Source organism: Micropterus dolomieu, unplaced genomic scaffold (assembly GCF_021292245.1).
Source record: "Micropterus dolomieu isolate WLL.071019.BEF.003 ecotype Adirondacks unplaced genomic scaffold, ASM2129224v1 scaffold_95, whole genome shotgun sequence".
NCBI classification, from domain to species: Eukaryota; Metazoa; Chordata; class Actinopteri; order Centrarchiformes; family Centrarchidae; genus Micropterus; species Micropterus dolomieu.
In genome coordinates this window covers 2907-15902 of record NW_025744094.1, presented here as the reverse complement: position 1 = coordinate 15902, position 12996 = coordinate 2907, and the positions used below count along the sequence as shown (strand labels likewise).

The 12996-nt window shown below is 37.7% G+C and overlaps 1 protein-coding gene and 1 long non-coding RNA gene across 3 annotated transcripts; one reads left to right on the top strand and one right to left on the bottom strand.

The window, feature by feature from the left end:
* Positions 1-3638: 3638 nt before the first annotated feature.
* LOC123967169 lies at positions 3639-5967 on the bottom strand. The gene is made up of 2 exons (XR_006824203.1): positions 5785-5967; positions 3639-3985 (listed from the first exon to the last, which is right to left on the bottom strand). It is a non-coding gene; the product is annotated as an uncharacterized LOC123967169 (long non-coding RNA).
* On the top strand, positions 5268-12775 carry LOC123967168 (histone-lysine N-methyltransferase SETDB1-B-like). Of its 2 annotated transcripts, XM_046043206.1 has the most exons (9): positions 5268-5527; positions 5599-5650; positions 6949-7047; positions 8162-8512; positions 8623-8796; positions 9394-9595; positions 9707-9780; positions 11016-11206; positions 11301-12775. In XM_046043206.1, exons 3-9 carry the CDS (start codon positions 6954-6956, stop codon positions 11406-11408), a joined length of 1194 nt encoding a protein of 397 aa, XP_045899162.1. In that variant the 5' UTR covers positions 5268-5527; positions 5599-5650; positions 6949-6953; the 3' UTR covers positions 11409-12775. The 2 variants fall into 2 exon arrangements, with proteins under 2 accessions (XP_045899162.1, XP_045899161.1); XM_046043205.1 differs by having other exon boundaries at positions 5269-5650.
* Positions 12776-12996: the final 221 nt, after the last annotated feature.

Sequence of the window (12996 nt, the reverse complement as noted above, 5' to 3'; positions counted from 1 at the left end):
CTCTTTTGTCTTTTAAAGTTTCTTTTGTTAATTGACGGGGATATATAAAGGTTTAGATTAAGATGTTTAACACTTCCTATTAAACAATTACATTGTTTAGCCTTTAAAATATCAGAACACAATGAAAGTGCCCATTGATTGCCCGTTGATAAAATACTTAAGTGAATAATTTATTATTAAATCGGTTTGTATGCCACTTGACTAATTGGTTAATACATCAGTACAGCTCAATAATCCTTTTTTTTGTTGTAATGTAAAGCCAGATTTTCTTGTGCAGTTAATATGTAGGGATAAGTTCTGGATTCAGCCTAATAGTTTCTCTTCTTAGTACTAATTATGTGTATGGGTGTCTGAAAGGTAATATATTTAGTAATTCTTATCCTTTTGTAACATGAAAAATATTTTATCCATAGCATTTGATTGTCCTAACTCCCCAATTTTGTGATTCAGAGGGTGTGTAGTCCTTTCTTTGGACTAAAAAAAACAAATGACACATACATAATTCAGGAGCTGAGAATTGTGCCTATACTGATGTAGGCACCGTCCATCAGTTATTGGTTCCACTGGTGTAGAGCAGACCTGAAGGCACCACGGGGCCATTACAATATCAGATGTCATAGTGTAGTGGTGAGAAACCAAGCAGCACCTGGCTGGCACACCTTGGGGAAGCAGACTGTTGCCAAAAATGTCTCCGTGTTTTCACTATTGTCTTGGAGTGAAAGAGTAGCCTGAAAGTTTGAGAACTTGGATCAGGTTGGGCTTCTTTTTCATCCATCCTAAAAAGAAACCAGTTCTTGTTTCCTCCCTGCTTCCTCTGCCACATTCCCCTGCAGTATTTTGGCTGCAGCGTTGGAGGCCTTCTTAGCTAATTGCATATGGAGTGGGATCATTTTACCTCTGTGCTCTGCACTTCAGCCTCCACACTGTTCCTCTCACTGGCAGCATTACTGTAACAATCTCCATTTTAAAGCGGCAGGGTCAATTTCCATCCTGCTCTCGCATCTGACTCTACAGTTTAATCGCTAATGCATCTCCTGTTTCTCCTGCTCCAGTGTCTGGGCTTGCCTTTCCACGCCCCCCTCCTGTGTCCAGTCTTACTCCTCCTCTTTAAATCTTTGCCTTTCCTTTCACAATAAGTTTCCCTTCCTTCCTTAATGCCTTTTCAGCCTTGTGTAATGTATAAGCTCAGTGTCGCCTGAGGTGCCTGGGTTAATTGTGGTGTGAAGCCGAGTTGGTGACAGCGATGAAGGTCCTCCTGACAGGAGAACAAAAGCTGTGGGGTGTTTGATTCACTTGTGAACTGTGTAGACCGTTATTCAATTCCTGCTTAAGTATTAATAAAGGCTTTACACGCCAGGGGGAGGTCACAAGGTGCAAGTGTCTGCTTGTGTGTGTGCCGGAGCTAATTTGTGGGCTACTTATTTTTCCTATGATGATCATTAGAAGAGGGGGACGGTAAAGACTCGGGATGCTGATGACTGTTTTATGTTACTCAAGTAGTAGGGAACCTCAGAGGGAACCAAGGCAAGGATGCTATGAGAGCTCTTCAAAGGTTTGGGTGGTGTAAGGACTCTGCAGCAGCCTACACCTGGGTCACTGGTGACAATGTAGAATGGTGAGTTTGATATTTTATATATATTTTAATTTATAATATGTTTCTTCTATTGAGGTGAAAATTGTGCATTGCTGGCAGCTTTTACAGTGATTTCGACTTCATGATCCAGTGGCAATGCTAAATTTAATTTTAAACGTGTATAACAATGTAAATAGTAACAGTTTCTTCCCATAGAGTTTTGATTATCAATTTGGTGAGAGCTAATCTGTCTTGTTCAAACCTGAAATGCTTTGTACTGTTTGTCTTTAAATAACAACCAGGCAAAACGATGAATGAATGAATAACTGTGTTAACTTGTCCTCTGTAAAGACAGTAGAGCTTCACACCAAACTAATAAATGCAAATGACTAATTAGAACAAACTATAATAAAAGATATCTATAGGCTCTTTTCCTATATAGGTCCTAAGCAGAAGATTATTAGTCTATTATTTTATTTGTTGATCAACAGAAAATTAAATAGCAACTACAGTATTTGGATCAATTCATTTGCAAGTAATTTAAACAAAAACACCAAACATTGCAAAGCACCTTCCCAAATGCAAATATTTATAAATAGGCCTATAGTTTTGGCATATTGTTTTCTTATGAGATAATAACCTGAAATGTTTTCCCATTGGTTGGACGAAAAAAGCTATTTAAAAGAGTTCACTTAAGCTTCAGGAAATTAGGATCTGCTTTTTTTTAACCAATTTTTAACAAAAAAAAAAAGTTTTCCAAAAATGAAAATAACTCGTAGTTGTAAACTGTTACCTGTTAATTTCCCTTAAATATTAAGGAGATACAATCTTGAAATCCTTCGGGGCTGCAACTGCTGATTGTTTTAATTATCAGTTTAACTGTTGTTGTTTTTTCCTATTAAACAATTACATTGTTTAGCCTTTAAAACATCAGAACACAATGAAAGTACCCATTGATTGCCCGTTGATAAAATACTTAAGTGAATAATTTATTATTAAATCTGTTTTCATATGATGATCAAATCATAAAGTTTTGATCATCAGTTTGGTGAGAGCTAATCTGTCTTGTTCAAACCTGAAATGCTCTTTTGTCTTTAAATAACAACCAGGCAAAACAATGATGAATGAATGAATAACTGTGTTAACTTGTCCTCTGTAAAGACAGTAGAGCTAAAAAGACTAGTTTATTATTTAATAGTAAATCAAAAGAAAGTTATCCAGCATTTATTTTGATAATCGATTCATTATTTAAGTCATTTTTTAAGCAAAAATATCAAACTTTCTCTGGTTCCAGCTTCTAGAAAATTGACCATTTGTACTGGTCTTTGTTTTATGTGATAGAAAAAGGTTTTGGACTGTCAGTTGCACAAAATAAGCTATTTGAAGACAATACCTTGGCTTTCCAGGTAACGTTGTGACGGTAACAGACCAAACGATTAATCATTTAATGCACAAAATGCTCTGAAGATTAACTGGTTATTGAATTAATTACAGTCCTCAAAACCCAAGCAGCAATATTTCCAGTCACTGGATTCTGTGACATGATGTGTAGAAATCATGCAATGAGACTTTAAGTGTAGCTACCATTAAACTGCACAGGTTTTAAACATCAAAGTTTGTGTACAGGTGTTGGGGACTACTGCTGCATTATCAGATAAATTGCCTCAAATGATGTCACTTGAGTCAGCGTTGGTTTGGTCTGAAGACTACAGCTTTGAAAAAGAAAAAATATCTGGTCAAAAGATTCTGATCTCTGCTTAAACCTGAGCCGCTTTGGTCAAATTGAATTGTGGGTAATGTTGGTGCCAAGTTTTGAGGAGGAAGAAGAATGTGTGGAATAAAAAAGCAAAGATTTAGTGCAATGTTAAATCTATGGAGGAATTTATTAATGAATGCCAATATCTTGTTTTTTGAGGGTTTTCGGGGGGCAGGTTTTTTTTTGTTTGTTTGTTTTTTGACAGTGAAAATACAGACAGCAAAGGAGGAAAGAGAGAGAGGTATGAAATGCAACAAAAGGGCATTGCAGTAACATGGTATGCATCTTGAACACTAGGCCACCAGGATGTTGTGATGTAACCTCTTTACCCTTTGTCTGCCTTTCTGATTTATTTAGTATTTCTGGCATCAAGTCATCACCATTATCTCAACAGCACATGTACACACAGCTGTCCCATTCCTAAAGTGGTGCTGACAAGGAGAGGAATCAGACGGATCAGAAGTCGTCATCGCCCACATGGACCAGGCTTCTCACCCTGCGAGGCAGTTTGAGGTGGATGTGGACCTGGGCTTTGCTCTCTTCTTCCTCTTCCTCCTGTGTTTCTTCCTGCTGGTGACGGTGGTGCGCTGTGCCCAGACGGTAGTGGATCCGTACGGCGCCATCTCCACCTCCACCTACCAGGAGGAGCAGATCACCTGAGAGAGAGGAGGGTGAAATCATTAACAGGTTTCTGCAGGACTCTAGGAAATTAAGATACACTGTCACTGCTGTATAAAAAGGCTACATACTTTTAGACGGTGCAATTTTCGAGTCAGGCCACTTCTGGACAAAAACAAATTCACCATTACACTCTCATGGAAGTCAGAAAACATGCACGAAGTTGTATTTGAGTGTTTCTGACTTAAATGCTTTCAAAAATCCATTCGGATGGATTACTGAATGGATTTTGTGATTGAGTTAGAGCATCTATAACTAGGGGCCTATCGTCTCATGATCATCATCTGTCTACGCAGCAGCAGCTACTACAAGGGCTGGGCGATATGGCCAAAAATGATAAAAAAAAAAAAAAAAAAAGTCATGTCAGTTGAAATAGATAATTATCATGATAAATGTCAAATCATTATTTCTTTTGAGTTTAAAGGCTGATTTTTCAGTGAAAGCTGAAGAAACGATTTGTGGTTTTAAACTTTTCTTTATGGTCAGAATAAACACTTGATGCCAAACAGTGGATAACTTCATAAATTCATAACATTTATGATAAAAATCCTTTCTCAACAAATATGCATGTGTAAATGAAAGTTGTTATATTAGTATTGAGAAAAATTACATGCTGATAATTATCATTCATGTTTTATTGCCCAGCCCTAGCTGCTACAAAGAGACATGAACCATCCTCCTCACTACTAAATTGATCTGTGAAGCTATCCTGCAAGGCTTTGGGAAATCCATCCATCCATCCATCGTCAACCGCTTATACTGCGTACAGGGTCGCGGGGGGCTGGAGCCAAACCCAGCTGACATCGGGCGAAAGGCAGGAGCCACCCATAGACAAACAACCACTCAGAGACATGCAAACTCCATACAGAAAGGCCGGGGCAACCGGGGTTTGAACCCACGACCTTCTTGCTGTGAGGCGACAGTGCTAACCACTGCCGCCTGCTTTGGGAAGTCCTTCAGATACAATTTGAGAGAGGAAATATTGGGACTGCAGCGCTCAGACAAAGAACTCAAGTCTTCTTTTGGAAGACTGGATTGAACAATTAACAAATGACATTGCTTTTATTATTTTGTACAATAAAGTATGTACCATGTGGTGTTGCCTGTGAGTTTGTGAGATATATTTTTTAGTGTCCACTAACAATCAGAAAATTAAGTGTTTTGGTTTATAATCCCGATTCACACTCCACACCAGTTGGTGGCGGTAATGCTCCGTTTGTTTGTTGGCCGTCCGCAATACAACAAGAAGAAGAAACAGGGCGAAAAAAGCAACATGAACAGGCGTCTAAAATGGAGGGAGCTGTGCTAATTGTATTTGTTCCTTAGTGAGCTAATATAGCAAGTATTTTCCCATAATTTTCATACAGTCGTGATACAGAATCAAGAACACGGTTTAAGTGTGTGCTTAAACCTGTCGTGTTATCCGTGCTAGCTAGCCGGCTCCTACTCTGTATCCTGTTGTCTTTACACAGTCTAGGCTAAGTTAGTGGTGCTAACCTGATAACGTTAGCTAGCTTCAGGTAACGTTAACGTTATTGGATAACTTCAGCTTTAACTTAAGTGTCACACTAAATTATTACTTGCATTGCAGTGTGATCAAACTTTTGTGTTTTCTGAAACAAGAAATCGGGACACAACAACCGGTAAGCTACGAGTTTTGGTTACGTTACGCTGATGTTATGCTTCGTCTTATCTGTAGAAAGACTAACTTAACTTGCGTGTTAAATTAAGTTACTAAACTTTCTTATTTTATCAGTGTACTAGCGTAATTTCTGACCTTTAAGTAACGTTCATAAAGAGAAGTCAGAACACGCCACAGCTCCTGTAGTCGTCGCATTTGACAATGTCAGCTGAACGCCTATAAAAACAATGCCCACGTCCTCATTATGACAATTACAGATTGAACTGAAGATTTATCTGCAGTTAACACACAACTGTTATAAGCAGTTACGGTTACTCCAAAAAAAGCACATTTGATATTTGCAGTTAAAGCTTTTTTAATATTTAAACTTAAATTTTAATTATCATAAAAAATAAAAATATTATAATAAAAATTATTATATTACTTATTATATATTTAGTACTTATTATAAAATGTCAACAGGAGCAAGTAGAAGTGTCAGTAAATAGCAGGCAATGCATGGTAATTGTTATTCTAAAGTAAGTCTACAGTCATAATTTTTATAAATACCACTAACTTAGATTTTAGTGGTACTAAAGGCACAGTGCCTTTTCCCAGACTGATGACAGCAAGACTCATACAGAAACAAACAAAAGCACATCATGGCACAAATTAAACAGATTTATGACAATATCAGAAGATTTAGTGAACATGCCGATTTAATGGTCAGCCTCCAGTCAGGGCTGGGCAATAAAACAATAATGATGATCGCAATATATTTTTCCTCAATAACAATAAAATAAATGTTCAATATATGTCAATAAATATTTGTTTTAATTCATTTAATTATCAAATTAGCACTTAATTTTTCTATTAAAATATTTATTTTGTTTACAAGAAGAGGCCTAAAGAAAGATTAACTAATCATATTTGTTGGAAAAGATTTTATCGTAATAGTTATGAATGTTCTACCTCAGACTTGTGAAGTTATCCACTGTTTGGCATCAAGTGTTTGTCACATTCTGACCATAAAGATAAGTTTAACCACATAAGTAACCATCTGATTTCTTCAATTTTTACTTCCTTTAATCTGCCTTTAAATGGGAAATAAATAATGATTTGACATATATGGTGATAATTATCGATATCGAATGATCTGAAATGTTTTTATTGTGATAACATTTCTGGACTTATCGCCCAGTCCTACCTCTAGTGTGCAATCTGAGGTCCTTACACCTGGCACCACCTCGTGCACTCGCATGTTAAGAGGTATATTCTGGAGTTGAAACTCTTATTTTAAGTCACACATTTGTTTTGCAGTGGTTATGGAGGTTGATCCGATGTCGGCGCTCCAGGAGCCTGTGGAGTGGCAAGAAGTCAAAATAAAGACAGAATCTGATGATGAAGAAGATGGTTATGGTAAGCACATTATTTTGTTAATTAAGTTCAACCTTATTATCCAAAAAGAACACAAATAAGTAAGATAATATATAAATGCACCTTTCCATAATAAATAAATAAAGCTGTTAATAATAGGTAAGCTAAAAATATCTAAAACCTGCTGTCATCTAAGTCATCACCTGTAGTTGCAGTACAATAATATGAGGCCAAATTACGTTATTGTAATACCTTTTTAAAAACCTGCATCATGCCTTCACAGAGGGATTTGCTTATTGAGTAAAGAAATGGAGGTGGGTGATGCCATCTACTAACTCTAAATCGTCTTCCTGATGGCAGCAAATCATAATCAGAAAATGGTACATGTGAAGGATCATCTAAGATTTTGTTAGTATGTTTGACGACATCACTCTCAAACATAGACTAGGGTGACTGCTGTAGATCCTTCATGCCCATCACTTTCATGGCAGTTTTTGTCATGTTATGAGTATTGATTTAGAACGTACAGTAAGGCAGCCAAACCAGGCGCCATGCCATATTTTACGATGCTTTCCATCACAGCCATACAAATGAATACTCCTAAGGAAGTTAAGTCTTTGGGCTATTTTGACACACAAGTAATCAACCTGGATGCTCCAGCTCAATTTGTCATCCACCATGATACCCAGATATTTATAGGAGGACACGTGTTCAATAACACTATTAATCAAGATCACAGGGTCATGAACACACACACTCCTGGGGTCAAAAATCGTCTCCTTAGTTTTGTTAATATTAAGCTGAGATAGAGGCTGTCAATCCAGCTTTTAAAGGTGGCGATCTCCCTGTGGTACACAGAGGGGCAATCACTGGCATGCAGCAGACCTAATAAAATGGTGTCAGCTTAAAACTTTATGACATGACAGTTAGGCTGTGTGCTCCTACATTCATTAGTGTACAGTGTAAATAGAAATGGGGAACTAACAGTCAGTCCAAAGTATAGTACTAACAAGCTGAGAAACTGGAATCAGCAAATATTGGGCCTTTTTACTTGAAAAATGACTCAAAACAATGAATCAGTTATCAAAATAGTTGCTGATTATTTTTTGTTTTTTTGCAAGCCACAACTTCACCAATGTGTTTTATTTATTTTCAGGAAATATGTCTCATTACCCGTATGAGTCTGTTCCCTCCACAAGTGAAACTCTCATCAAGAGAACAAAATTGCAGAATGATTCTGACTCCCTCACTGTAATAAAACATGCAGTGGTGGTCTTGACCAGACTGCCTGAATATAAGATCAGTGCTCTGCGACCACCAACGCCTCAGCAGTTCTACAGTGAAGATGACTCCCTCAGCAGCTCTGATTCTGATATGCAGTGGGAACCGGGGGAGGGTTCTAGTGATTCTGACTTCTCACTCTCAAACAATAAACAGAAAAGTGGAAAAACCAAGAATGACACAAAGGCACATGCACCACAAACCAGTGGTAGAAACAACAACAATGGTAATGCCACAAACATATTTATTTTCCTGAAAACTCACATGTCCAGTCATTCATATTTTGCAGTCCCTCAAGCTCAAGTTCTAAAATACACGTTTTGTGTTTTTCCACAGTGGTAGAACCAGGCCCTGTAATAATATCAGCAGCTTTTGCACATTGCTCTCAAGAAACCACAAAGGTCCGTCCTAACTTGCCAGAAGAAGAGGTCAACATGGGCATGATGGTCCTGGCCAGGAAGAGGTCCATGAGATGGCAACGGGGGAAAATAGTAGATATTGTAACAAGGGGTAAAACAAAATGTCTGGCATGTCCTCCTGCTTCAACTGGTTCAAGAGTCTGTGTTTTAGTAATTTCACTAAAGGTAACAGATGTTCAACATTATCAGCTCAGTGTCAGTTGCCATTGTCTCTATTAGCCTAACGAAGAAGAAACAACACAGTGCAACATAGGAACATAGAATTTGCAGAGCTACGCAGAAACAAACGCACAAGTATAAATTCTCAGTTCTCAGGACAGCGTGGCTATGTGCGTAAACTTGATGCAGAAGTATAAATTGGCCTTAATGCGGCAAAAGGTTAATGTATTGGTTGTACTTTGTACAAAGAATATAGAGGTTTTTGAAAACTCTGATGTATAATTACTAGGTCTAAAATGATAAGTAAATTAATTGATTATTTGATTGACAGACATTTTTTTTTTGATAATGAATTAATTATTGTAGTTCTTTACCAAGCACGAATGCCAAACATTTGCTCCAGCTCCTGAAATGTGAGGATTTACTGCTTGTCTTAGTTTTTCTATGCTTTTGAAATTTTGAAATCTTTGCGTTTGTTTCACAATGAGTATTTTACCAATCTCTCTCATTGACATTTTGGTATTTGCAGAAGATGGACGGTTGAAGTACAAAGTCAGTTTTGAAGAAAAGGGGAGGAGTCTAGTATCTGGCCACCACATCGCCTTTGACAGCACACCGAAGCTGGAGCAGCTGTATGTCGGGGCTCGTGTGGTGGTCAAGTGTCAGGATACCAGTTCCCGGTTTTGGCCTGCTATTTTGGCAGAGCTCCCCAGCCGAAAGAACCGTTTAAGGTGTGTGTTTATCCCTACAACCACCAAGAAACTAATACCTCACAATTTCCTACAGAAAAAAACACTGTAGTAAAGGTTTGATTTGATGTAAGTCATATTTTAATTTTCCAGGTTCTTGGTCTTTCTGGATGATCACATACCAACTTATGTTGGTTTACCTGCACTTCACCTGGTGTGCAGACCACGTAAGTTTGGCTGTTTTCACATTTCTTCACACCTAGGGCTGGGTATACCTCAATACCTTTAAGTTAATTGATCGAAATTCCTTTTGTTATGTGCCTGCAGGCTCTTGTAAGCCTAGCCCATGCGTGATTTTAACAGCCTCTCACCCTCTGCTGCTGTCTCAGGCATGTTTGTCACTGTTGCAAGTTTATCACCACAAGCTTGGCTTTGCGTTTGTTTCATCTTCTGATAACACTACTTTTCAATTTACTCAATCACTTGTCAACGATCGATCACTGTATTCCATTATATCAATTCAACACTTTTGTGGCGCAACAGCACGTCAGCTGATTTTCCTCACAGAGCCTCCGGCTGCTTTATATCAGATGTAATCCGTGTCATCAGCTGGATTTGCAGGTTCTCTTTCTTCGCTTTAGTTCAGTGACTTGTTTAAGGCGACTCCTTACTCGTTTTCTGCTTCTTATTGTTGTCTATTTGGAGGTTTGCGACTCACTACTATTTGTAAAAGCACTCGTGGAGATCTTTCAATTCAGTTCTGCAAGATTTATTAATCCAAAGTTAACAAAATGTATTCTCCATTGTTTACTTTCAACAAATGAAAAACTTAAATTCCTTTTTCACAATTCACAGTGGTCACTAAACTATTTCACCCCTCCTCTCTTATTCAGATACAAAAAACTCCTAAGCTGTCGCACTTTCTCTGATACTATGTGTATGGATGACCTAATTAGGATGTGGCGCGATCTGATACAATTTTACAATATTTTAATTTAACAGTTATTTCAAACAATAAAAATGAAAAGAAAATAGATTACATTGCTTGTCCAATCTCAACAATACCCAGATACCCAGCCGTATTCACACCAAAAGCAGAGCAGCCTATTTAGTTACTGTAATTCTCAAATCATGTCCAGGGCCTTTAGTTAGCTCTACCTCAGAGAGAAAGATTAGTTTATGAGGTGTATGTTACTTATATAAAGTGGCTTTATTTACAGTCCTGCTTTCGTGTTTTAAAAAAAAAAATTTTTTTATTAAAAATTGTGTTGATCACGAGACTTGTGCAAACTATACCAATACACTTATACTATTTTTGATCATGTTGATCCAAAGCGACAGTGCAGCAAGTGCATACAGGTAGAATCACAGCTTCACAATACTTGCACGTGTCGGGATGCACAGTTTGCACATTTTACTGCCGAACATTTTAGACAAGTGGGTTTTCTTTTTTTTTTTACAGTGGAAAACGTTTTGGACGAGATTCCAGACAGCCCTCACAAGACTTTCATGAATCAGTACCTGAAAGACTGGCCGTTCCCACATTTAACCCAGTACAGGGTTGGACAGACCCTTAATGCAGAATTAAATGGAGTCCAGCAGAGGTGTGAGGTGCAGGTGGTTGACAGCAGCTTGATACAGGTTGTTTTTCAGGTCAGTATCACTTAATAATGCTGTTGTTTTAAAGTATTGATGCTATGTTTGTTTAGATTTCTGTGGTATAATAGTTTTTTTATGTCACACGCAGGATAACCAACAGAAGGAGTGGATCCATCGAGGCTCCATACGACTGGAACACATGGCTAGATTTTTGGAAAAGAAAGAAGCGGAACAGCATGATGATGATTCTGATTAAAGCCCACAGACACAGGTGAATTATAATGTTGACTCTGGAATACAGAAAAAAGAGTTCGGTAATTTCCCTCATGATCACCCCGAAGTGATGTCATTGGAATTTTTTAGGGAAACATGAACTGAACCATTTCAGCCCAAAATACGGTATGCAGTTAATAGATGAGTGCACATGAATGACTGAAGCCTGACATTTTTTCCAATCTTATGGTCTTTTTTTTTTTTTTTTTTACTTTATTGTACAAATGTGCAGATATATTTAGTTATAGTTTTCACATTAATGTGTGCATCATTTATGCATTGAAAACATACTGAACAATGTAAATTTTCGACGGAATGTGAATTTCTTTAAAACAACTTTCGGTATCATATTCAGAGTTCAATTTCAATAAAGCAAGCTGCTATGGGATGCCCCAGTAGCTCAACTTGGGTCAAGGCTTAGTCCTTACTGCAGTGGGCTAGGTTCAAGTCCAGCCGGGGCCCTTTGATGCCTTTCTCTCTCTACTATTGCTATGAAAAAAGAAAACATGTCAAGTCACTTTTATTTATATAGTCCAGTGTCACAGATCAGTTTGGCTCATGGGGCTTTACAATCTGCACCTAGACCCTCAATTCGGATGAGGAAAAACTCCTCCAAACCCCTTTTAAATAAGGAAAATGGAAGAAACCTCAGGAAGAGCAACAGAGGAGGGATCCCCCTCTCAGGACAGACAGACATGCAATAGATGTCGTGTGTACAGAATTGAAAGTCATAGTAAAAGATGAGTGAATAGGATGGATCCAGAAGGACAACTGAGTGTTAATGTGATCTGAGACAGAACCAAAACGAAATGGTCGCTGTCAAAAAGTTTGCAGTATCTTAGTTGAATTGTTGTCTGCAGGACAAACATGGACTACAAGTACTGATATTAATAGATTCATTAAGACTGTGGCTGACCAGCCGGATATAAAGTGGTAATAAGTTGAGGGCTGAAGTCTGGAACGAAAAGTACTAAATGAAAGCAAAAAGAATAATTTTCAGATTCAATTTAAAGGCCTCAGAGTCAGACTGTCAGAGAGACACTGTAAATGTTTTTTGTTCATGCCTATTATCTTTTCAATTGTATGATTTTTATATTAATATGTCCTGTTTGTTTTGAGTCATGTTTAGATCTGGGAACAAATGGTTTAGTGCAAAGTTAGTGATTCTTTTTTCACATGAGCTTTAGGGTCACCAGCTTTCTTATTCTTTCGAGTTTTGCCCATCTTTCTGATAATCAGCATTTTCAATAAGGTGTTCATTTATTTCATTGCTTTGTATAGTATTCTGTGTTCTTTTGTTTCATTTTGTAAGTAATAAAATTAAAAAAGTAAATTGATTTCTCAACTTTGTTCAACGTGGCTTTTTTTCCTCTCTGTGCTTGACATGTCCAACGCTTTACCGAATATAACATTACTGTTAAATAAACGCATCTAGAAGACACAGATGTAGCTGAGAGAACACTACTGCTCCAACCTAGTTAAACTGGTGTGTACTATTTTACCAATAAGGTGGTGTCAATCAGAGCCTCTATTACCCCCACATCCTCTTACTCAGAGGTCCCTCACCACCA